The sequence below is a fragment of the Marmota marmota genome, unplaced genomic scaffold (genome assembly GCF_001458135.2).
Source record: "Marmota marmota marmota unplaced genomic scaffold, marMar, whole genome shotgun sequence".
Classification (NCBI taxonomy): domain Eukaryota; kingdom Metazoa; phylum Chordata; class Mammalia; order Rodentia; family Sciuridae; genus Marmota; species Marmota marmota.
Window position 1 is genome coordinate 2,701,779 of NW_025999869.1, and position 24,529 is coordinate 2,726,307.

Here is a 24,529-nt window from a genome sequence, read left to right on the forward strand (position 1 = left end):
AGGCTGACAAAATGGAAATAGGGATCAATTTACAATACGACAATTTACAATTGTCACTTTACGTGTCTACACGTAAAGAGGTCAATGTGACCTCTTTACATGGACTTCAACTCTCAACCCATTTATCAAGATGGAACCAAGTGAAAAGACTGACAGTGAATTTAAAGTGGAGATAAAAGTCAATCAAGGGCTCAGTGGCAGACCGCTTGCCTAGCACGTGTGAGGCAATGAGTTCAATCCTTAGCATCACATAAAAATAAAATAAATGAAATGAAAGTATTGTGTCCATCTACAACTAAAAACATTTTTTTAAAAAAAGTCAATTAAAGGAGAGCCAGGCATGATGGCACACATCTGTAATCCCAGCGATTTGGGAGGCTGAGGGGAGGATCACAAGTGCAAGACCAGCCTGGGAAAATCAGTGAGATCCTATTTCAAAAATAAAATAAACACAAGTAAAAATGAAAAACCAAAGAAAGGACATAGGCACGGTGGCACATGCCTGTCATCCTAGCCACTCAGGAGATTGAGGCAGAAGGACTGCAAGTTAGAGGCCAGCCAGGGCAACTTAGCAAGATCTTGTCTCAAAATAAAAAGTAAAAAGGGCTGGGGATGTGGTTGAGTGGTAGAGCACTTGCCTAGCATAAGTGAAGCCCTAAGTTCTATCCCTAGTATCAGGGGTGTAAAAAGGTTGAAGGCTACAGACCCAGAGCAGCCCCACATCCCTGGCTCCAGGTGCTGGGATGGCTTCTATAGACACCCAGGGCCCATGCCCATCCCTGTTCCAGGTCAGCTAGGTTTCAGGGCTGATCCCCACGGACCCAGCCATCATGCCCATCTGCCCACTGACCCAAGTAGCAGGCTAGCCACCATGAGACTCCAGCAGCAAGCCACATATGGACCTGTCCAGCTAGCCTCTGTTTCTGGATAGGCTGACCAGTGGAGCGCTTTCATGGCAAAGCCAGTCTGTAAAGCTTGAAGAGGTATTTACATCTTCAACTGCATGGACACCAACACAAGGCCACAAGATTATAAATAATCAGAAAAATAGAATACCACCAAAGGAAACAAAAAGAAGACATCAGTAACTACCCAAAATAAATGGGGAATATAAGAACTGCCCAGTAAGGAACTAAAAATAATTATCTTAAATAAATTCAGAAAACTGTAGAAGAACATGGACAGACATCTAAATGAGTCAGGAAAATAACAAATGGGAAAAATGAAAAATTCAGCAAAGAGAAACTATGAAAAAACAGCAGAAATTCTGGAACTAAAGAATTAAATTGAAAAAAAAAATTCCACACTAAGCTTCAACAGCAGACTTGATCATTGATTTCTTTCTTAAGAAAGAAATCAATGAATTTAAAGATAGGTGATTTGAAATTACCCAGTTGGAGGAACAAGAAGAAATTAAGAATGAAAAACAGTATAAGAAAGCATAACAGGACTTACATGATACCATCAAGGGAAACAATATGTCTATTACAGAAATACCAGAGGAAACAGAAAAAACGGGGAGGGCAGCAGGCTCATTTAAAGGAATAACCACTGACTTAGCCAGATACAGTGGTGCATACCTGTAATCCCAGCAATTGGGGAGACTGAGGCAGGGGGGTCTCAAGTTTGACGCCAACTTAGGCCTTAAGCAACTTAGCAAGACCCTGACTCAAAATAAAAAATAAAAAGGGCTGGGGATGTGGCTCAGTGATTAAAGTGCCCTAAGTTCAACCCCCAGTACCAAAAAGAAAAAAAAAGAAAGACAGACACAGATTACAAAAGGAAATGAACATCTAGATCAGTAAAGCTCAAAAACCTTAGTAGATTAAAAATAAAAGATTCCCATCAAGATACACTGCAATCAAAGAAACACATACAAAAGATAAATAAAAAGATATATTTCAATTAAATTCTAAAAATTTAAAGTGAAGAATTTTGAGACAGGAAAAGTAACTGTGTTACATACAAGGGAACCATTATAAACTACCAATGGTTTTCTCAGCAGAAATCTTGCAGGCCAGAAGACAGGAGGATAGTATATTCAAAGTGCTAAAAGAAAAAAACCCTGTCAACCAAGAATACTAGGAAAAGTTGTCCTTCAGGAATAAAGACTAGACTTCCCCAGACAAAAACTGAGGGAATTCATCACTACTAAATGGGTCTTATGAAAAACATGAACATGAGTTCTTTGCATTGGAATGATGCTAGCTAACAACAAAAACATATGAAAATATAAAACTCACTGTGTAAAAGTAGGAATATAGCCAAATTTGGAATGCTCTGATACTAAAATAGTGGTATGTAAATCACACTTTTATCTGTAGCCCAAAAGTCAAAAGGCAAAGTTATTAAAAACAACTATATGTCAATGAATTCAAAAATATAAAGGATGTAAACTGTGACATCAAAAACAAAGTATCAAAGTTAAAATGGAGTTATTATATACAGTTGAAGTTAAATTATTATCAGTTTAAAACAAACTAAAGACTAAGACAAACTAAGCTTCATAATACCCACAAAGAAAAAAACCTGTAGTAGATTAGATGATAAAGGAATCAAAGTACATTAGGGAAAAAAAAAATCAACAAATCACAAAGGAAGAGAGAAGAATGTAACAAAAGAACAAAAAAGTCAGAAGATTGATTAGCAAAATGGCAATAGTAAATCTTTATCTTACCTATCAATATCAATCAAAAGATCTAGAGTAGCTAAATGAATAAAAACAAGCATAAACTATATGCTGCCTGTAATAGACTAACTTTTAATTTTTTTTGTTGTTGTTGTTGGTTGTTGGATGTTTGGTTGATTGGCTGGTAGTACTTGGATTGTTCTTAGGGGCATGTGTACCACTGAGTCACATACCCAGCCTTAATTTTTTTTTTTTTAATTTTGAGACAGGGTCTCTCTAAATTATCTCAAACTTGTAATCTTCCTGCCCCAGACTCCCCAGACACTTGGATTACAGGTGTGTGCCACCACACCCCACAATTTTAAGAACACATGCAAGGACTGGAGATGTAGCTCTACTCAGTGGTAGAGCATTTGCCTAGCATGTACAGGGCTCTGGGTTCAATCCCCAATAAATACCACAAAAAATAAATAAATGAAGGCAAACTAAAAGACATGGAAAAAGATAGTTCATACAAACTGTAACCAAAAAGACCTGGGGTGGGGGAATAATACTTGGACAAAACAGGCTTTCAGTTAAAAACTAAAGGGTAAAACAATTATTAATATATAGTACCCGTGCCAGAGCACCTAAAATAAAGCAAACATTAACATAACTGAAAGGAGAAACAGATGTAATAAAACAGTAGGGGACTTAAACACCCACTTGCAAAAATGGACAGATGGTCCAGACAGAATATCAATCAGGAAACCACTAAAAAACAAATGGGCCAGGCGCGATGGCACACACCTGTAATCCAGTGGCTCGGGAGACTGAGGCAGGAGGATCCTGAGTTCACAGCCAGCCTCAGCAATGGCAAGGCACTAAGCAACTCAGTGAGACCATATCTCTAAATAAAATACAAAACAGGGCTGGGATATGGCTCAGTGGTCAAGTGTTCCCTAGTTTAATCCCCAGGACCAAAAAAAAAAAAAAAAAAACAACAAATGGTCCTAAAAAACACACATAGAAAATCCAACCTACAGCAGCAGAACACACATTTTTGTCAAGCATAAAAAGAATACTGTCCAGAATAGATTATAAATTAGCTACAAAACTAGTCTTAATAAATTTAAAAGGCTGAAATTCACACCAATTATTTAAAAAATTTATTTCTGACCACAACGGCGTGAAACTAGAAAGCAATAAAGAGAAGAAAACTGGAAAAAATCAAATATGTACAAATTAAACTCCTGAACAACCAATGAGTCAAAAAACAAAAGAAACAAAAAACCTTGAGAGAAATTAAAATGGAAACAACATATCCATTTTACTTATGAGATGTAGCAAAAAGAGTTTTAAGAAGGAATTTTATAATAATAAATGTCTACATTAAGAAAAAAGAAAGATTTCAAGTGAACAAGTAAACTTTACACCTCAAGAACTAGAAAAAAGAAACCAACCAAAAGTTAGCTGAAGGAGGGAAATAACAATGATCATGTCAGTAAGTGAAATAAAGATTAGAAAACAATAGAAAATATCAATGAAGGTTTTTTAAAAATAGAAATAAAATTAATAAGGCATTAGCTAGACTAAGGAAAAGAAAACTCTAAGGTTGTAAATGAAAGGAAAAACAAAATAACACAGAAATACAAAGGATCAAAAGAAACCCTGTGAGTAATTTTATACACCAACAAATTGGATAACCTAGAATAAATAAATTCTTGAACAGACATCCTACCAAGACTGAGTCACAAAGAAACAGAAGCCCTGCCAGGAGCAAGGCTGCATCCCTGCAGTCCCAGCTACTTGAGAGGCTGCAGCAGGAGGAGTCACAGTTCAAGGCCAGCTTGGACAAAACAGTAAGACTGCCTCTCAGAAAGAAGGAAGGAAAGAAGAAACAAAAACTCTGAACAGACCAGTAACAAGTAAGGAGAATGAATCAGTAGTCAAAAATTCTCAAAAAATAAAAGCCCAGGGCATGATGGCTTCGGTGGTGAATTCTACTAAATATTTCAGGACAAATTAACACAGATCCTCAAATTCCTCCAAAACAGTGAAGAGAAGGGAACACCTCCAACCTCATTCTACAAGGGTAAACATTACCAAGATACCAAAGCCAGACTAGAGGACAACAGAAAAGAAAAATTACAGGCCCATTCACCTGATAAATACAGACACAAAAGTTTTGAACAAAATGCTGGGTAAGCATCCTAACCCCAAATCTGAAATGTTTCAAAATCCAAAGTTTTTTGAGTACTAGATGACCAAAAAGTTCTATATTTTGGAGCATTCTGGTGTAAGGATACTAAACCAATGAAGTCTATGCAAACATTTCAAAATCTGAAAAAAATCCCACACCTAAAACACTGCAGACACTGCATGCCTAGAATCCCAGTGACACAGGAGGCTGAAGCAGAAGGATCTCAGCTTGAGCAACTCAGTGAGGCGCTGAGCGACTCAACAAGACCCTGTCTCAAACAATAAAATGAGACAGGGATGTGGCTCAGTGGTAGAGCACTTGCCTACCATGTGTGAGGCCCTGGGTTGGATCCCCAGCACCACAAAAATAAATAGACAGATAGATTGTTGGGGATCAAACACTGGGTAAAGCACCCCTGGGTTCGATCTCCAGTACCAAAAAAGAAAAAATTAAAACAGACCTACCATATGCTTCAACAATCCTACTTCCAGGAACACAGCCAAAGGAAACAAAATCAGTCTCTAGAACATATCTGCATTCCTACATCTACTGCAACATTATTTACAATATCCAAGATACAGAATTGCCTTTAAGGACATCAGTGGACATATATAGAGAGAAAACGTGTGTACACACACTCAGAGAAGAATATTAGTAAAGTTTTTTAAAAGGCTGATCCTGAAGCACGGTATGTTTAGTGAACACACCAGGCATGGAAAGAGGACTACAGACTCATATGTGGAATCTAGAATGTGGAGTGTAGAATGGTGGTTTCCAGGGGCTGGCAGGTGGGAGAAATGGGGAGAGTTGATCAAAGACAACAGCATCAGTTCTGCGGGATGAATGAGTTCTGGATATAGCTTGCTGACTATGGTAAATAACACTGCATTGTGTACTCAAGATTTGCGATGGGCAGATCTTAAATGTTCAATACTATTTTTTAAGCAAATAATCTTTTATAACAATTTTTTCTAATTGGTTACATATGACAGAAGAATACATTTTGGCATACTGTACACAAATGGAGCACAGCTTCTCCTTCCTCTGGCTGAACATGGTAAGCAAATAACTTTTGTTTGAATTTGAAGATCTTAATTTTTCTTTCTTTCATTTTGGACTAGGGATTTAACCCAGGCATGCTCTACCACTAAGCTACACTCTTAGTCTTTTAATTTTAATTTTGAGACAAGGTCTCACTAATTTGCTAAGGTAGCCTAAAACTTGGTGATCCTCCTGCCTCAGCTTCCCAAGTCACTGAGATTATAAGTGTGTGCCAAAGGGCCCGGCTCAAAGACCTTCACTTCCTTGTGCATTTTTAACTGTGTGTCACTTGGCAATAAACAGACTACACCAGCCTACAAAGATAATGGCCCAAACCTGGAAATGCTAAAGTCATCCAGTTCCCTGCAAGTTTCAACTTCTTTCTCCCATTTATTTACATGCACTGTACAAAATGAAGAGGGGTCTCCCCAATGCTCAAATTATAACATTATTTTTCTTAAATGAGAAAATACTGTGGAAATGAAAATATGACAGAAAAAAAGCCCACCATTACATCATTAAACAGGATTTGTTGGTTATAGGCCTGAGTAACATGAACTATCATTACTTGGTTCAATATCTAGATACTTCTAATATACTGTGACTGTCGTAGAGGGTCATATTTAGATAGTAATATATTTTAGACCAAAAGATTCTTGGCATCTTTGCATAACTGCTCAAGGACAGTGACAAATCAGGTCACAACATAAGATATTTAAGAAAGGAACCCAGTATATGAATTACTGTATGAGGAGAAGCAATCATTTTAGAGCTGTTTGAATAGAAAAAAGAAATTACAAGCTGGACATTACAATGCACACCTGTGATCCCAGCCACTTGGAAGGCTGAGATAGAAGGATCACAGGTTCAAGACCAGCCTGTGCAACTTAGACTCTTGTTTCAAAATGAAAAACTGAAAAGGGTTAATGATTTAGTTCAGTGGTGGAGCATCCCTGAGTTCAATTCCTCAATTCTCAGGACCAAAAAAAGGAAAAAAAAAAAAAAAAAAGGTTTTTAAGAAAGCAATTATATATCCAGGTCAATATAGTCATTTAATCCTCAAACTAAAAGAAACCACCCAAACAAAATCTTTCCACTTCAAAACAGAGATAGAAAGGTCAGTTTGTAAGCCTCCAAACATTTAATACCTGGTTCAGAGAAAGTGTCACTAATATCATCATCTTTGTCATCTTCATAATCCTCTTCCTCCTCCTCTTCCTCCTCATTTTCAGAAAGTTCATGCTCGCTGCCAAACCCTTCGTCATGGTCCTCATCGTCAACATCCTCCTCGTCATCCTCCTCTTCTTCAGGACTGCATTTGGTAGGCTGTTCTCCCAAGTTGTCAGAGACAAAAAGAGAGTAATTGTGCTCTTCTTTTTTCTGGGATGAATCTGAGACCGACGTGCTGGCAGAAAGGCTACTACTCTCTCCTGTGGCAACCGACCCTGGACCTTCCTGGGGCAGGGGACTAAGTAATAGTTCCTGGGTTTCTTTGAAGGGCAAGGTGGGGGTGGCATGGCCCTGGAGAGGTTCCAACCCCTTTTTCTCTGGCCTCTTTGCCACGGCACCACAGTAGCACATGTTCTCCTTCGCAGCATCTGCATGCGCCTGGCTCAGCAAGGACCGGCTCTGTTGCACGGGGCTGATCTTTACCTTTGCCTTTTTTACATAGTCTTTACATTCAACATGAAAGTTCACCTTTTCGTTATGATACATGTTGGTCTTCACCATGATTTGTGTGCTTGAAGTGGGTTTACTTGCTTTTTGGACACAGTCTGACAAAGGAACCTCAGCCTGAAGAGTCTTTGAAGAACACACAGGGGCAGCTGCTCTGCTTGTGATCTTTTTACCAGGGAATGAAGAGGGTAAGGGATTTTGTTTGACACTGAAAAGTGAATCAGGACAATAAAGGGAATCAGAAACAGACTGAGAGTCCTCACTATTAAGCTGGGCCAAAGTTGGAGTTTTACTTATGACCTCTTCATCTTGGTAAGGGCTAGAGAAGTCATCAAGACCCAAGTAATCCACTTCTTTTGTTCCCCAGATGTCACAGCTGGTTAGTTTGGTGTACTTGGTTAAGTCTTCACAGTATGTATCCCACTGCTCCCAGTTTGAGGCTAAAGCACCCTCATTATCCAGAACATCTGTGAAGGACTCCAGATTTTCAATGTCCTTGCAGTCCTCCAAAGAAAGTAAGTTGTCTCTAGGATTCTGTTGATAGTTCATCTCTCTATCCTAAGAAAGGTTTTAAAAAAACAAGTCACACACCATATTTTCAAAATAATTACTTCCATCCCCACTTGCACATATCAAACTGATAGATGACTACTCTACCTCTGGTCTGCTTTAAGAACGCTACTGACATGACACTGAACCACTGTACCTACATCATCATTTCACTGGGCAAGAAACAAAAGGAGGGAAAATGTGTTCCTCAAGAGGCTTAGGCATGGTCCAAACACCAAAGGCTCTGGAGCTTTACTATGAATGCTTCCTAAAATGAGTTTACATTTCCTGGTCTTGGGAGGATTTGGCAGGGTATCTTTAGCTTCAATTAAGAAGCAAATAATGAAGACCTCACCTTCATTACAGAAGAATATGTGTTCCTAAGTAGATTAAATATAGAGGCAAAGAGCACCCCAAAGAAAGCTGGAACTCAGCCACAGAATGTAAGATCTTTTGCAAAACACGGTAACAATTTCTGGACAGGGAAGTAAAATATTCCTCATGCAATTTAGAGATGTGATTTTAAAAGTCTGTAACACTTTGTAGCCATTAAAAAGAATGAAGGTTAGTCCTAAAAAAGACAATTCATATATTTCTATGTTTAAAAAGCAAGTGAAAGAATACTGCATCTAAAATTATGTCATCTAATTAAGAAACATACCCATATGTTTATAAATGCACAGGAAAAATTTGGTTTAGTAGTAGTTACCTTTTGAGAAAAGGTCTGGAAGGTGGAGACTCAGTAAAGAAATGAGGAAGGGTCTAGGGATATAGCTCAATTGGTAGAGTGCTTGCCTCTCATGCATAAGGCCCTGGGTTCAATCCCCAGTACCATAAGAAAAAAAAAGAAAAAAGAAAAGAAACCAGCAAGTTTTTCATTTCTACTCTAAGTTTTTAGTTTATTTGTTCATCTAGGTTGTTTTAGCTTGTGTAACTGTGTTTTAACAGCTTCACTGCAGTAGAGTTTAGATACCATAAAACTCAATTTTATTAAGTGTATGATTCAATGATTTTTAAATAAATTTACATTTTGTGCACTCAGTTTTCCAGTTTTATATACTTCCACATTACTTATGTCATATGTATCAAAATTATGTTTTAGAAGATGTTAAGAATTTTATCTCATAAAAAGTATATTCAAGTATTATTTTGAATTTCTACTTTTGCCTCACATACTCTGTATCCTACCATCTTGCTCAATGCATCATTCCTTAATTTTCTAGCTAAAAAACCAGAAGCAGGCAAAAACAAAAAGAAACCACAGCTTCTGGGCTGGGGATGTAGATCAGTGGTAGAACACTTGCCTAGCAGTCGAGAAGCCCTGGATTCAATCCCCAGCACCTCAAAACAAATGAACAAGCCAGATTCTTATTCTCCTCATGAAAAACTTGAAGATACTTATAACCTCTTCTCTATTTTCAATGGGTTTATATATCCTTCTAAAATTACTAGACATATAGTCACAAAAATCAAATATCACAATATTTTTTTTTCTTTTCAGGCATTTATAGATTAAGAAAATCTACCACAACTTTTACCCCAAATCAATCAAAGCTGAAATCAAAAAAAAAAAAAAAAAAAATATATATATATATATATATATATGCTTACCAGTTCATACATGAAATCTGGATCAGAACTGTTTGCTAAGAGATCTGTGCTCATCAGAGTCTGCTCTGAAAAGGCGTGGCTTCGAAAGGCATCCCCAAAAGGTGGGTCCATTCCGCTGACGCTAGGCTATAATACAGTGATTTCATTTTAGAAAGCTAAACAGTACTTAAGACCAATTTATTACACATGAACCCCACTCAAAGCAATTTATTTTCAGAAAATAATTCTGCATTTTTTTCTACTGTATAGAAACATTTAAGAGCTTTCACTAGCATTTAACTGTGGAATTACATGAGGAAAATACCTAAGGTGCATTAAAAAATAGAAAAAAATAGTAGCAACTGCTAATAATATCTAACTTATAAAAATTAAAGTTTATTTAGCACCAGAGTCAGTGCGCAGCACTTAATGAACACTTTTATAACATTTCTTCAAATCCTTCCTAAAGTAGAGAATCCTGGCATTTCCTGGGACCTGCAAAGGTTCACATCAGCTCTACTCTGTACTGCTGAGTGCGTTTAGCATCTCATTTCCCAGAACAAACTGGAGGACAATTATGACATCTTTACTCCAACAAATAGGATCAACAAAATAGCCCCCAAATCTCCCGGCTGTGACCAGAAACTTGGGCATGACCTCTGTAGCTTTCATCTTGATTCTTGGGAAGTACACTTCATTCTATAATAAACAAGAAAGGTAAAAAAAGACTCTGCATTCAAAGTTAATACTCCTCTGTTTTCTTTCTATTGCCTTCTTACATTTCAACATCTATCCAAAATCACTTCAAAGTCAAAGCTCACACTTGTAAAGCAGCTCAAATAACACAAAGGCCTCATTCTGAAATCTAACTCTGATGAGAAAGAATAAAATGTTTCTCTTTAACTTTTTTTGTTTTTCTTCTGCAAATTTCTGCACAAGTTTTTAAAATGCTTTTAGTCTATTGGCTTAAGATTCTACCCACACCCTCTGCTTACCATGACTGGCCTTTCACATACTCTCTTCCCATTTTTCTTTCTTGATGCTCCCCATTCCATTCTTTCTTTCTCTCACTTTCCCTACCCCTTCCAGACCCGTGGGACCTTACTTCCTCAAAATATTTAGGCTGGGAAAAAGTTGTATAGTCCTAAATTCAAGTTGTCAATAACAACAAACTAAATCTTGTTTGGGCAAGAATCCTAAAACCCATGTGCAGTCCATGTGACACAGGGCTGGGGGAAGTGGCCCTCTGGCATTTTTAGTATCAGCTAGCAAGTTCCCTTCTTCACCTCTGCTGGAAGTCATTGACTCCCCGAGTTTAAGGAATACTTCTGTACAGACCTTACAGAAAGCTGCCTAAATCTCTGCCCACTCATTAGTTCTTGGTTTCTTCCCAGCACGAAACAAACAGGGAGTGCAGGAGCTAACCATTAAAAGGCAAGGAGTTTGGGAAAGAACAGGGACTAAGAGGGCTCTACTTATTGTTTCAGTGATTGCCTCAAACCCGAACTGATCAATTCAAATAACTGCCCTAATATAATCATCCTTAGACATATTTTTCAAGAGGTGTGTGCATGTGCATGCACACACATGTGAGACACAGATGGGATGGGAAGAGGTTGAGAGCCCTGTTTCCTTTTAACTACTTCTCAACCGTCATAAATCAAAGGAAGGAGTTGGAAATCAGGAAGAAACCAAAGGAGATGGAAAACGGATTGCTGTAGCAGATTCATTTTTAGGGAGCTGGTTTAGCCCCCATAAAGCTATCAGATCTACCCACTTCCTAACCTACCTATTCACCATGCTTCCTGTGACAAGTTCATTGGAGTTCAAAGCTGTGGCTGGGAGAAAACAGAAAGCAAAGGAAGGAGGACACGATTTCCAAACAAGTTGAGATCAGCAATAATAGCAACATGCCAAATTGTGTTAAGACTCAGAACTTATAAGCCCATGGCGCTAGCTTTCTACAGGAGGAAAACAGAACTTGGCACCTATTCCTTATGATTTACCTGAGGCATTTCCAAGCCCAGATCCTGTGAGTCCAATTTCAAACTTCTTTTTTTCGTCTGTAAATTCCTTTCCAGCTTTACTTTTTATTCCAAAATCAAAGATGATTTTCACAATAAAGAGCAGGTTTCCTCAGAATGCCTTCAACTCAATTGCTTGGGTCACTGTTTTAATAATTCTGTGCGATTCTGTCAAACAACACAAAGTAACTTCACTGAGCTCCATTGAAAACAAGTTGACCTTTCAAAAACAACATTAACAAAGAATACTTTAAAAATGAGGAAGTCTTCTGATTATTATCAAAAATTCAGTCATGTCTTTGTACCTAGTATCCTGAAATTCACCTTGTTTGTAAAAATAGGATTGATCAATAACCAACTGGTAACACTCAAAAATAACCTACTGTGATAAAATGAATATATCCTCATCTTTCCCATGATCAGAAAAAGTATTTTACTTAACAGTAAATCAAGCTCTCATTCACTTGAGAGGAAACATACCTCATTTAATCTCATCAATTATATAATCATTACTGCTAAATCATGTCTTATATCTCATAAATCTACAAGGAGAGTAATGAATCCACAATAGCAATGAAATTTAACATATGGGCTACATTAAAAAAAATCAGACCTATAATGGTATACACCAATATTATTCTTTGAGACATAACTAAAAACTGTCCTTGGGGGGGAAAGAAAAAAAAGAATTACTCCAGCAGGTTTTTAAAACAGGGTGTAAGTTGAGGCAGTATGGAATGGGGATTCCTTTGCCCAGTGGTTTCAAGGGTTAAGTTAAATAATGACTGCAAATCATCTGGCATGGGGTCTTGCAAGGTGCAGACTAATAGGTTAATTCCCTTTCCCTGCTTGTAAAGACCTCAATGAGGAGGAAGAAAAATAGCTATATCTAGAACTCATTTTCTTGCCTAAGTCAGTAGTTCTCAAAAGTGCAATCCCAGGACCACCACAATCAACCTAGGAATTGTTAGAAATGCAAAATCTTGGGCCCAAGCCCCATCACCAAACAGAAGCCCTAGAGTGGGGCTCAGGAGTAGTTTATAAACAAATCTCCCAGGAGACTCTGACCCACCCTGATGTTGGAGGACTGCTGCTTACCCTTGCTATGGTTCAGTCTAAATGCAGTGACATTTCTTAAATTAATATAAAGAGCCAATTTAAACTGATCTGCCCTCTGTAATTCATACATTCTCTGAGCTAGACTGGTAAATTATTTCAATTCCAAAAGTCTCTTACTGAACAAATAAGAGTTGAGAAAGCACTAAGTAACTGTTCTATTTAATTAGATTAATAAATTGACTACAATTTCCTGGATCTTTGTTGGGCTCTCCTCTCATGGATGTCATTCCAGCTCACTGGTCTCACCTAGGAAGCACCGTCAAATACCCAGCCAGGGCCTAGAAACAGAGTTAAGCTGTGCTTTCCAGTTCAGTGAAATCATCCAAGTGGACTGAACCCTGCTCCTGCCAAAGATAAGTTCTTGCTCAAATGATTTCATACCTTGGTCCTATTACCAGTAAGCAGTCCTAGTCAAAACTCTTCCCCTGATTCCTGTGGAAGATAAGATCAGTCATCTATTCTAGATCTATTATTTAGGCCCCAAGAAGGCAATGAATTCAAGTCATACATCATCAAAATGAACTAGTATAATCCTGGTCTCAAACCTGGATCTGAAAGAAAAGCCTGACAACCTTTAAAACCTAAAAACTTACACTGACTAGTAACAGACTGAGGCTGAAGACTCAGGCAGGGGTTGAGTCATAGTCAACATATACTTGCTGGCTTCTTCTACTAAAGATCTAATTGCCAAGAGTCTAATTTATCAGAAACACTAGATAGAAAAGGGCTAAGTGTTAGTCACAGTTCTCACTTGCAAGCTATACAACACCAGGTGAAAATCTTTCTAAGCCTTAATCTTCTCATTTCAAGTCAAAAAAACAAAAACACTATGACCCTCTCCTGGCTACTAGGTTTTCTAAGCCATGAAACTTCCATACAAATACAAGAATTTCTTTGGAATTTTATTTTAAAACATCAAGACCAAATTTCACTTAATGTAGTTATCAAAAAAAGAGCACTTGTTTGATCAATAAGAAATGTGGTTCCACGGAACTGAGGCTGTGGCTCAGTGGTAGAATGCTTGCCTAGCACACATGAGGCCCTGGGTTTAATCCTCAGCACCACATAAAAAAACAAAATAAAGGTATTTAAAAAATTCAGAATCCATTAAAAAAAAAAAAAAGAAAGAAATGTGGTTCCAGTCCCCCACTCCCCAGTACTGGAGACTGAACCCAAGGAAACTCCACCACTGAGCTGCATCCCCAACCCTTTCTATTTTTTTATTTTGAGGCAAGGTCTCACTGAGTTGCTGAGGCTGGCCTTGAATTTATTTGCTCTTCCCGTCCCCACCTCCAAGTAGTTTTTCTCCTTTTTTTTTTTTTCAATACTCATGATTGAACCGAGGAATTTGTACTTGCTAAGCAACCACTCTTACTCCCCAGCCTTTTTTATTTATTTTTTCCTAAATCAACGAGGCTAGTGTCAAACTTGCGATTCTCCTACCTCAGTCTCCCAAGTCATGAGAATTATAGGATGTACCATCACATTTGACTCCTGATTCCAGTTGTAATCTCATGATTAAATTCAAACAGCCATACGAATTAAACCATGTTACTTATTTATGCCTTAGCTCACAAACCTGAGATCTGTTATTCTCCTTTATGTAATAAGGATGCTATGAGAATTAATGAGATTATCAGATTAAAAAGTAGTAATAATACAAATTTAGAAGGGTGATTATGACTAATAGGTATACTTTGCCAATGCTTTCTTTGTCCCATGGAGCCCAGCTCAGAAACTCAATATTTGTGACAACTGTTGGTAGCAAAGTTGAGCGCTGTTGATAGCAAAGATGTGGTTTCCAAAGAGTAGGCACCCACCAAGTGAAGGGTTAAGCGCCCAAGTGAAGGGCTGCTGAAGGTCCTAATAAGTTGCTTCTCCTTGTTTCTCAAACAGCACAAAACAGAGGCTGTGGCATACCTATAATACCACAGCTCTAGAGGCTGAGGTAAGAGAATCGCAAGTTCAAAGCCAACGTCAACAACTTAGCAAGGCCTTAGGCGACTTAGAGAAACCCTGTCTCAAAATAAAAAAGGGCTGGGATGTGGCTCAGTGGTTAAGTGCCCCTGAGTTCAATCCCCTGTAATCCACCCCCCACAAAATAAATAAATAAAAATCAAACAGGAGGAAACAGGATGAGAGAAGCACCAATTCTACTCCAAGCAGTGGGGCTCCTCTCAGTAATGAACTCCCAGTCCTAGGTTGTTTCTCACTCAACATTTTGGACCCATTTCCCAGAAATTTAGAGTATTATTCTAATCATGAGCTGTGAAACAACCATGAAGAACAAAATTTCCCATCTGAAAGTGGAAGCAAAAAATAAAGGATTCTACAGCAGTTACCATTACATACCATCTTCCAATAAACTGTGTCCTATACCAGGGAGCCACACAGGGAAGCATTAATGCTTAGTGGCAGAATAACACTGAGGAGGAATGTGTGACAACTTGCTTTTCAGGATGGCTTCACACTTTTTTTACTCTCAAGGATATCCATGTTTTACTCAGAGCTTTGATACTGAAATGCATTGAAAGCAATGGTCTAATTTCCCAAAGTACGACTGAGGAATGTCTGTTCCAAGGAAGGTGAAATGACTGGCTACCTCTCCTGCAGGACTTCTTGGATAGGCCAAGGAGCTGCTGTGCACGCAAATCACAATAGGGGCAAGAGCAGCGCCATTTCCCAGACTTGACTATAATCGCCCTCCCTCCCTGAAGATGAGTGCTTTTTCCAGAAATACAAACTAGCAAACACCAGAGGAGCTAAATTCTCCCAAGGCATCACTTCCTTTTATTGACAGCGCTGGCTCACCAGTTCTCAGTACAGTTTTGTGGGTTTCTCAAGGAAGAAAGAACTATGGTTCATCAGAAATAATATTTACCAATATATTTTCTGTACCTAGGCTCATTCAAAAATATTCAATAACACCTCCTAGGCACAGGAAAACAATCCTGAAACACAGAACTAGCTCTTTGAAGCAATGAGGAGGACTAAAAACTAAATTTTGAGCAGCAATGGGACCACTTAAGACAACCAACATCTCAATTTCTTCCACATCCCTTTCTACCAGGTTCTGTGCTGGGTTTTTGTTTACTGAGCATTGTTGAGGCATCTGTCAGGCACGGCAACAGGTAGAGTAAGATAATAGGTACAATCAAAGGACTTCTTACCAAAGCTTAGGACTGCCCAAACCATTACTCGCAACTCTAAAAGCCAAATATAAAAGCTGATATGTATCCTGAAACTCTTAAACTGTGTCCCATCTCAATCTGAGGGTCTCAGCTGATCCCTGAACCCACATATTTTTAAAAAGGTCACATCAAGAAAAATATAAACCTCTTTATATATGAAATATCTTATGAATACAATTATACTGTATAAATGGCTAGAATCCCACACCTTCCCTTTCATATGGCCACTGACACCTTTTAGTAACCTGAAGGAAATGGCTCCTCATGATGGTAAGTTGCCCTTCTGAGTCATCCAACAAAGATCAGAATAAATGTTAAAAATTTTGACACACCCACTAGGATGGCTATTAACCATGGAAAGTAACACATGTTGGTGAGGATCTAGAGAAACCAGAATGGCTGGTGGGAATGAAAGTGGTGCAGCTGGTGTGGGAAATAATTTAGCAGTTCCTCAAAAAGTTAAACATAGAATGACCAAATGTTCCAGCAATTCCATTCCTAGGTATGTGCCCAGAAGAACTGAAAGCAAGCACTTAGGCAGGTATGTAACTTGTGTTCACAGCAGCACTCTTCATAAGCCAAAAGACATGAACAAACTCAAGTGCCCACCAACAGACAATGGATAAACAAACCACAGCACAAAAACAATGAATAACTCAGTCATAAAAAGGAATAAAATTCTTCCTTTTAAAGATGAATTTATTAGGGCTGGGTTAGTTTGTCCTCCCTAGACATACTGAAATTGTATACAACTTTTATTTATCTGTGGCGCTGGGGATCAAACCCAGGACTTTATGCACACTGGGTGAGCACTCTACCGCTGAGCTATAGCCCCAGCCCCAGGAATGAAATTCTGATGTGTCCTACAACCAATATGAACCTTGAAAACATTATGTTAAGTGAAATGAACCAGACACAAAAGGACAAATAATGTATGATTCAATTTATAGAAAGTATCTAGAAGAGGCAAATTCATAAAGATTGAAAGTAGATTACCAAGGGCTGGAAGAGTTGTTATTTAATGGGTTCAGAGCTTCCGTTTGGGATGATGACAATGTGCTGGAAACAAATATGGTGAAGATGACATACCATGTCAAAGTACTTATCTAAGTGAAATGGTTAAAATTATAAATGTATATTTTATCACAATGAAATGTTTTTCTAATTTTTTTAGGTTAAGAATACCATTACTTAATGATGTTACATAATTCATATACCATGGTTCATTTTGACCTTTCCTAAGCTTTGCTGGAAATGCTCAACATTTTTTTCATGTGGTCAGAGATCCTGGGCTTTGCTCCACTGCTTTTAAATTGTGCCAGATCCACAGTTCTAAGAGTTGGGGAACTGTCTCAAGACCTAATTTAAACAAACCATTTCTCCTGAGGCTTAAAGAAGGAAAGGAAGACATTGGAAGAATGAAGGGAAGGGAGACCAAAAGGGGAGGAGGGGAAGAGGACAGAGAGAGAAAACCAAACCACTCACCGACTTGCTAATTTGAAAGGTATGCCCCATTATGGACTTCTTTATGTGACAAGAAAGACAGCTCTTCATTTTGTCCAAGCACCTCAGCCAATCAGGATCCATCTGCCACATCATCAAGCCACCCTGCTATACTTAACAGGTCCCATTCAACAATTCTTTTCCTTTTGAGAACTTTTCTAGTGGGGACATTGTTGTGTGCCTGTAATCCCAGCAACTTGAGAGGTTGAAGTGAGAGGGCCTCAAGTTCAAAGACAGCTTCAGCAACTTAGACCCTGTCTCAAAAAAAAAAAAAAAAGGCTGGGGTTGTAGCTCAGTGATCATCCCAAACAAAAACTTCTCTGCAAGACTTGAGCAGAATAGTCTTGCCAGTCCTTCAGATGCTTACTAAATCAAGCCACTACTTTCTGGTGCAGCAGAAATCAGAGATCCCCAAATCTTCAAACCACAGAGGAAGCAAAGACTGCCTAATGGGAGGAATATACTGCTGTTCAAGATCCTTCCCCTCCTTTTTTTGGTTCTGGGGATTTAACCCAGGATTTTGCCACTGGGCCATACTCCCAGCCCATTTTTTATTTTGAGACAGAGTCTCACTAAGTGGCTGAGAGCCTTGCTAAGTAGCTGGGGCTGGCCTCAAACTTGTGATTCTCCTGCCTCAGCCATCCAAGTCACCAGGATTACAGGCCTGTGCCACTACACCTGACTCAAGATCCCCCTTTATCATGCAATATGAACCTATAAATCCAATAGTAGGCAGATGGCTATCCCCTTCAATAGCAGTTCTCTAGACTTCAAAATTTAGACAAATGCAAATAAATTTCAAACTAAATGGTTATAGATTATGTCAGGAATAATTAGCAAAAGACCCTCATTATTTTCCAAGTCCTGCTGTTGCTAGTCTTTAAGGATCTAAGACAAAGTAAAGGCCAGAATAAGGAGGGAAAAGACATATCCTTCCCTTCGGGTTGAGTAAAAAAGATCTTTTTCCTAGCCAAAACAGAACAGTTGTGATCTTTCTATTCATATCACCTTGAAACTCCTTTATCCAGGTCAATCCAAAGGACTCTTTTTAATCCTCATATTCAGAATTTAAAAAATAAAGGGGTTGAATTAGTTTGCCATAAAAATTTAATTAAACAAAATAATTAAAGCCATATTTTACTGAGAATCCTAAGGGACTAAGAAAGATTCCAAATCTCAAAGTGCTGTCTCCTTGGAACATAGTCTTGAGAGAAGACACAAGATCTCTCAGAATTTTGTTCAATTCCTTTCCAAAGGTTTCTGCTAGACAACATATGGCAGCTCAGTGAAAGATCTTTAGGAACCAATAAATCAACACTCTGGATCAATCCAAGTTTTATGGAAAGGGCTACTTTTTATTTTGAGAATGATCAACTAGAAGATACTGGAGACTTTCTGCAGCCTAGGCCCCTGGTAATTAAGCTGTTCAGGGCACAAGAGCAAGAACAATTCCAGTCAGAAGCAGAGAATGCATTCTAACCTCAGGGACTGCTGGTTACCCCAGGGACAACACATTCAGAGTTCATATTTGGGTGGCCGTTTACAGATTACAAAGCACACTGATAAAACCTGGTGAAGTAACAAGAACCAGTACTTTGATAAAGTATCTCAGTGAAGTAGTCAGGGTAAGTACTGTCGCCTCTCCCCTGGTCCAGCCCTTTTTGGACTAATAAAAAAAAAGTTCAGCAAGGAAGAGAAATTTATGAACAAACGCCTCTGAGCAAACCTATAGGCATAGAAACCATCTCTATTCTCACCCCTCAAAGATGATGTCTACTGGCCTCCCAGTCATCCATGTTTAGCCCCAACACAAGAGTTCACGAGCCAACCATCTGGGATCAGGACACCTCTGTGTTTGCTCACACACAACATCCCACCATCTCATCCAAGCCTGCTGTTCTGACAGTCTGGCACAGAGGGCTGATCTCAGCGTTAACTCTCTTATCTTCCTCCCCAGTCGCTTTATTAAATCATGCAGATTCTCTTTAAGGTACACTAGCTGTTTACCTAGCGCTGAGCGCAAATGTATCCATCTGACTCTGCCCTTCACACTCACTCAGCCTTTATGTGGCTCTCATCAACTTAAATTTACCACATGCGGTCTTCCTGCCTTCAGCCTTTCCTTCTCTCCAGTTCTCTGGCCCCAATTCAAAATCCACTGCCTTCAGCAACTCCCAAACATCTCTTGGATATCCAAGATATTCAGATACCAGGTTCTGTGCTGGGTTCTCAACTCCATCATCCACTACTCTTCTATAAATAAACAATAATACTAGATTGATCTTCCCATCACTCCAAATCCTTGAGGTACTTATAATCCCACTTTACTAAAGATCCCAAAACAGTAAGACTCTGGCTTTCATCATCTTGCTCACATTTTTCTTCCTCTGCCTCACCAGCCCCTTGCTTCTTACTACCAGACTGCAAAATCTTTGAGGCTGACCATTATCTCTTGTCTATTTCACTAGAGTCCACAGCAGAGCCTTTCCCAGAACAGGACTCAAACAAGCTGGCTGGGAATGAATGCAAAAGTCCACAGGTCTTTCTAGAAAAGGAACCAGGTATGACACTCTGCATACAAAATGAGGACATTACAAAAAGTTGTCATTCAATATCTATTTATTGAGCATCTCTAACATGCTCCAAAGTATCTGAGTAGCTTATTAATGAATCTTGAACCACTGTGGTAACATATAGTAAAATATTAAAAACTAAACTCCTGAATTTTCAATATCCCCAGTTAGTGTTCTGTTTGCAGTTGATTTTAAAGATTTGAGATAATTCTTGTCTAATGAGGAAAGAACAGAGGAAGGAGTAGGATTAAAAATTATTTAAATACGCTGAATCCAGGCAGTGAACTGATAATGTGTTACATTATTCTCATATTCCTCCTCCCTCCTCTCTCCCTCTCCCTCTCCCCCCCCCCTTCTCAGACACACACACACACACCATTTTATGTTAAAGATCTGAATCTCTTGTTTCTTTGTATTAGGGACTGAAGTCAGGGATGCTTAACCACTAAGCTACATCCCCAGTCCCTTTTTTGAGATAGAGCCTTGCTAAGTTACTGGGACTGGCCTCAAACTTGGGATCCTCCTGCTTCAGCCTCCTGAGTTGCCCAGCAAAGATTTGAATCTTTAACAGTGGTGCAAGCCTGTAATCCCAGCAACTCAGGAAGCTGAAGCAGGAGGACCCCAAATCCAAGGGCAGCCTAGGCAATTCTGGCAGACCCTGTCTCAAAATAAAAAAGGGCTGGGGATGTAGCTCAGTGGTAGAACATTTGCCTAGTATGCATGAGGCCTTGGGTTTAATGCCCAGAATTGGAATTTTTTTTTTTTTTTTAGTTTTAAGGAATCACTTGGTTTTCTGAGTTGTTTTGCAGAAATCTACCCAATGCAAAAAGGGAAGAGTACAATGAAAGGCAGCAGCACAAACACAGAGTGCTGAGAACACATCAGAACACACAGGAAACAGCCCTCATAGGATTTGGCAGATATACCCTTACATTCCAGGCTCCTACTGCAGGGATCCATGCCCACCATCAGGTTGACTGGGTTCCCTCCCTTCTTTCTCAGATCCAACTTTTTTGAAAGAGGCATGTACATACACTGGAGGCAATTTTCAAATTCCTTCCTACTGTGTGAAACAGGGTACACCGCCAGCACAAGACTGTACAACAGCTATCTGGAACCTGGGGACACCGGACTACAAGGTGTCCTACATGGAGTTCCACAGCCACTCTTCCAATATGCAGGAGGGCTGAGTGCCTCTTTAGTTCTAATACCCCTGAAAGCCTTCTTCTAAGGGAAGCAAACTCTTTAGGCTCTTCTTTACAAGCCAATATTTGGAATTTCATTCCAGATGCCTACCTGACTTCTTTTAATAATTCCAGGTCTTACTTTGCAGGGATACTGTGACACAGGCTGGAGCACAAAACAGACACTAGATAAATGGTGGTTATTTTTACTCAGATTCCTTCTTGATAATGAAATTCCTGAGATGATGCAGTTATGGTATAAACCTAAATTCAACTCAGAATCTTTCTAAATTCCCCACTTAATTACTGCGAAAACTCAGCTGCCTGGAATTAGGGTGAAAGGGATACCCAAGCAACACAGATCATTTAACACCTTGTCCCCAGCTTTATGAGGGTGATTTGTCAATTATGCTGGTTTAATCAGCAAAATAATCTTTGTATTTGCAAAGCAATTCATAAACTTGCAAACTAGTCATCTTTATATAAAGAATTACTTGATAAATTACAAGAGGAATGAGCCTCCAGAGAGATTACTGCTCTTACTATGCAATTACATGATTTATCACTTTTTTTAATATTGTGGCTTCTCCATAGATTCTGGGCAACTTGAAGAACGTATGTAAAAGTTAGTGTATACTCATAACACTTTAGTTTCTTATAGTGTTTGGTATATACCATACTTGTCTCGAAATGGTTCAAAATCAACCAAACAAGAGAGGCAGAGTATCCTAATTTCTGAGAAAACAGCATTGAATAAAATCAGCTGCTCTCAGAGAAGTATGAAGAGTGACCAGAACCCTGTCCCAGCCCTCCATCATGCTCTTAGCATTTTGGGGGGTGGTGGGCACTGGGATTGAACCCAGAGGCTCTCAACCACTGAGCCACATCCCCAGCCCTATTTTGTATTTTATTTAGAAACAGAGTCTCACTGAGTTGCTTAGGCACCTCGCTTTTGCTGAGGCTGACTTTAAACTCACGATTCTCCTGCCTCAGCTTCCTGAGCCACTGGGATTACAGTGCACCACCGCACCCCATTCATTTGCTTTTAATTTGGGAGGAGGGACAACCAGCAAGCTATTAAGCTAAGCTATAAAACAAAATAACAGAAACCTAATAAATACACTCTACTAGTAGTAGTGCATTTAGAAACAGAAAACAAAGTTAACTAAAGATTTAAAGCAGAGGTCTCAAACTGGACTGCAGCCAGAAATCAATGTCCACAGATTGGTTTTGTTCAGCCCACACACATGTTTTTAAACTTTTTAATTTTAACTGACAATGCTTAACTGGAAAATTTCGAGGAAAATTTCTGACTCCTGATATCAAATATCACTATTTTGTGAGAGTGAAAAATGAGATCTGACAACACTGGGTACATAGTCCTGGTAAGATGATGACTTGAACAAAAATGTGCTCCTCAGCTTGCTTCAGGCTCCACCTCGCCCCATTTTACAGATGGGGAATCTAAGCTGAAAAATGCTCAGAACCACTGGGCAGGACAAGGTCTGTGAAAGCAGCTAACTCCAGGACGTTCACTCTAGACAGCATTGCAACTTGACTTCCAAATAAAAGGTAGTTAATGTTAGGACAGGTATTTAAGTGATCATTACATGAGTGTTTATAGCAGCTTTATTCTCAACAGCCTTAAATCTGGAAGCAACCCAAATATTCAACTGGCAAATGACAGGGTAATCAAACTATGGTATATCCAATAAAAACAAGGGCGCAACTGAAAAACAAAACATGAGTACCTGAAAAGCACTGTTAAGTGAGACAAGTCAGACTCATAAGACAATACACCCTATGATTGCATTTATATGAAATTCCAAAAAGACAAAACCACAGTGATACAAAGTGAATCTGTGATTGGAGCCAGGGGTGGGGGAGAACTGACTGCTAAGGGATCAAGATAGACCTTTCTGCAGTGAGGGAGATGTTTCAGACACAGCTAGTGGTGGTTAGATGACAGCATGTATTTGTAGAAACTTTTTTTGGGGGGGGAGTGCTGGGTATCAAAAGAAATTTCTATGTAAATTATACTTTAATAAGGCTAATTTTTAAAAAGAGTTACTTAGAAAGCATTAGAAAATTGCCGGGTATGGTGGTGCACACCTGTAATCCCAGCCACTTGGAGGCTGAGGCAGGAGGATGGCAAGTTCAAGATCAGCCTGGGCAACTTAGTGAGACCCTGCTTAAAAATAAAAATAAAAAGATTGGGGAGATAGCTCAGTTGTAGAGCACTTCTATCATGCAAAAGGCTCTGCATTCAAATCCCCAGTAGTACCAAAAAAAAAAAAAAGAAAAGAAAACCAGACTAGAATACTACCAATTCTACCTGAGACAATCTGGGAAAGCCTATGGGGGAGGGAATATTTGAATTGGATTTCATTTTAAAAATTTTATTTTATTGTTTTGATATGGGGATTGAATCCAGGGTACTTTACAAATAAGTCACATCAACAGTCTTTGTTTTTTGGTTGTTTTGTTAAGAAAGGGTCTAAACTGCTAAGCCTGGCCTCAAAATTGTGATTCTCCTATTTCCAGAGTTGTTGGGATTAACTGCACTCACCCAACTAGATCTCAATATATATTAACTACTGAAATCTGGAATCAACCCAAATATTCAAAACAATTTTACACAAAGCAATTTTAAGGTGAATAGAAAGGAGAAAGTTGGCCCACAAGTAGTCACATTCTGCACTGTTGCCTATGAGAAGTGGTATCTTTGAATATAAAGAAAAATGTTTTATAAAAGGAAACAGAGATAAGTAGTACTTAGATGGGTGTCAAGGACAGTTGATATGCTGAGCACATACCTATAACACCAGTTACTGGATTGACTGAGGCAGGAAGATCTCAAATTAGAGGCCAGCCTCTGCAACTTAGCCAGATCCTATCTCAAAACAAAACAAACAAACAAACAAAAACGGAGGAGGCTGGGGATGTGGCTCAGTGGTAGAACACCTCTGGGTTCAAAACCCCAGAATACCAAAAAAAAAGACTAGTTTATTTTATAAGATTTCCCAAGAGGGAATCACAGAAAAAAAGACTGTGAAAACATCTATTTATCTGTTTTGCTTTTAAATAAAGCAAAAGGAAGGAAAGGCACAGGTCAAAATGAAAATCTAAGAAAACAAAGGATGAGAATGAGGCCACAGTCAAATGAAGATAAGGGACACACAGGATCAAAACAAAAGGTACTGTACCTGCAGATTAGAAAAGAGGAAGGAATTGGGTCAGACTTTGACTAGAGATTTTAAAAATCTA

General features: G+C 38.8%; 1 protein-coding gene across 3 annotated transcripts in view; it reads right to left on the reverse strand.

Moving 5' to 3' along the window:
• The window catches only part of Crebrf (CREB3 regulatory factor), a 50,925-nt gene that overhangs the window by 20,125 nt on the left and 6,271 nt on the right, over positions 1–24,529 (reverse strand). For all 3 annotated transcript variants that reach the window (XM_015492611.2, XM_048815390.1, XM_048815394.1), the window contains exons 2-4: positions 11,675–11,860; positions 9,690–9,815; positions 7,001–8,087 (exon numbers count right to left, since the gene is read on the reverse strand). In XM_015492611.2, coding sequence (XP_015348097.1) covers positions 7,001–8,087; positions 9,690–9,815; positions 11,675–11,683 — 1,222 coding nt within the window. In that variant the 5' untranslated portion in view covers positions 11,684–11,860. The remainder of the gene's footprint in view (positions 1–7,000; positions 8,088–9,689; positions 9,816–11,674; positions 11,861–24,529) is intronic.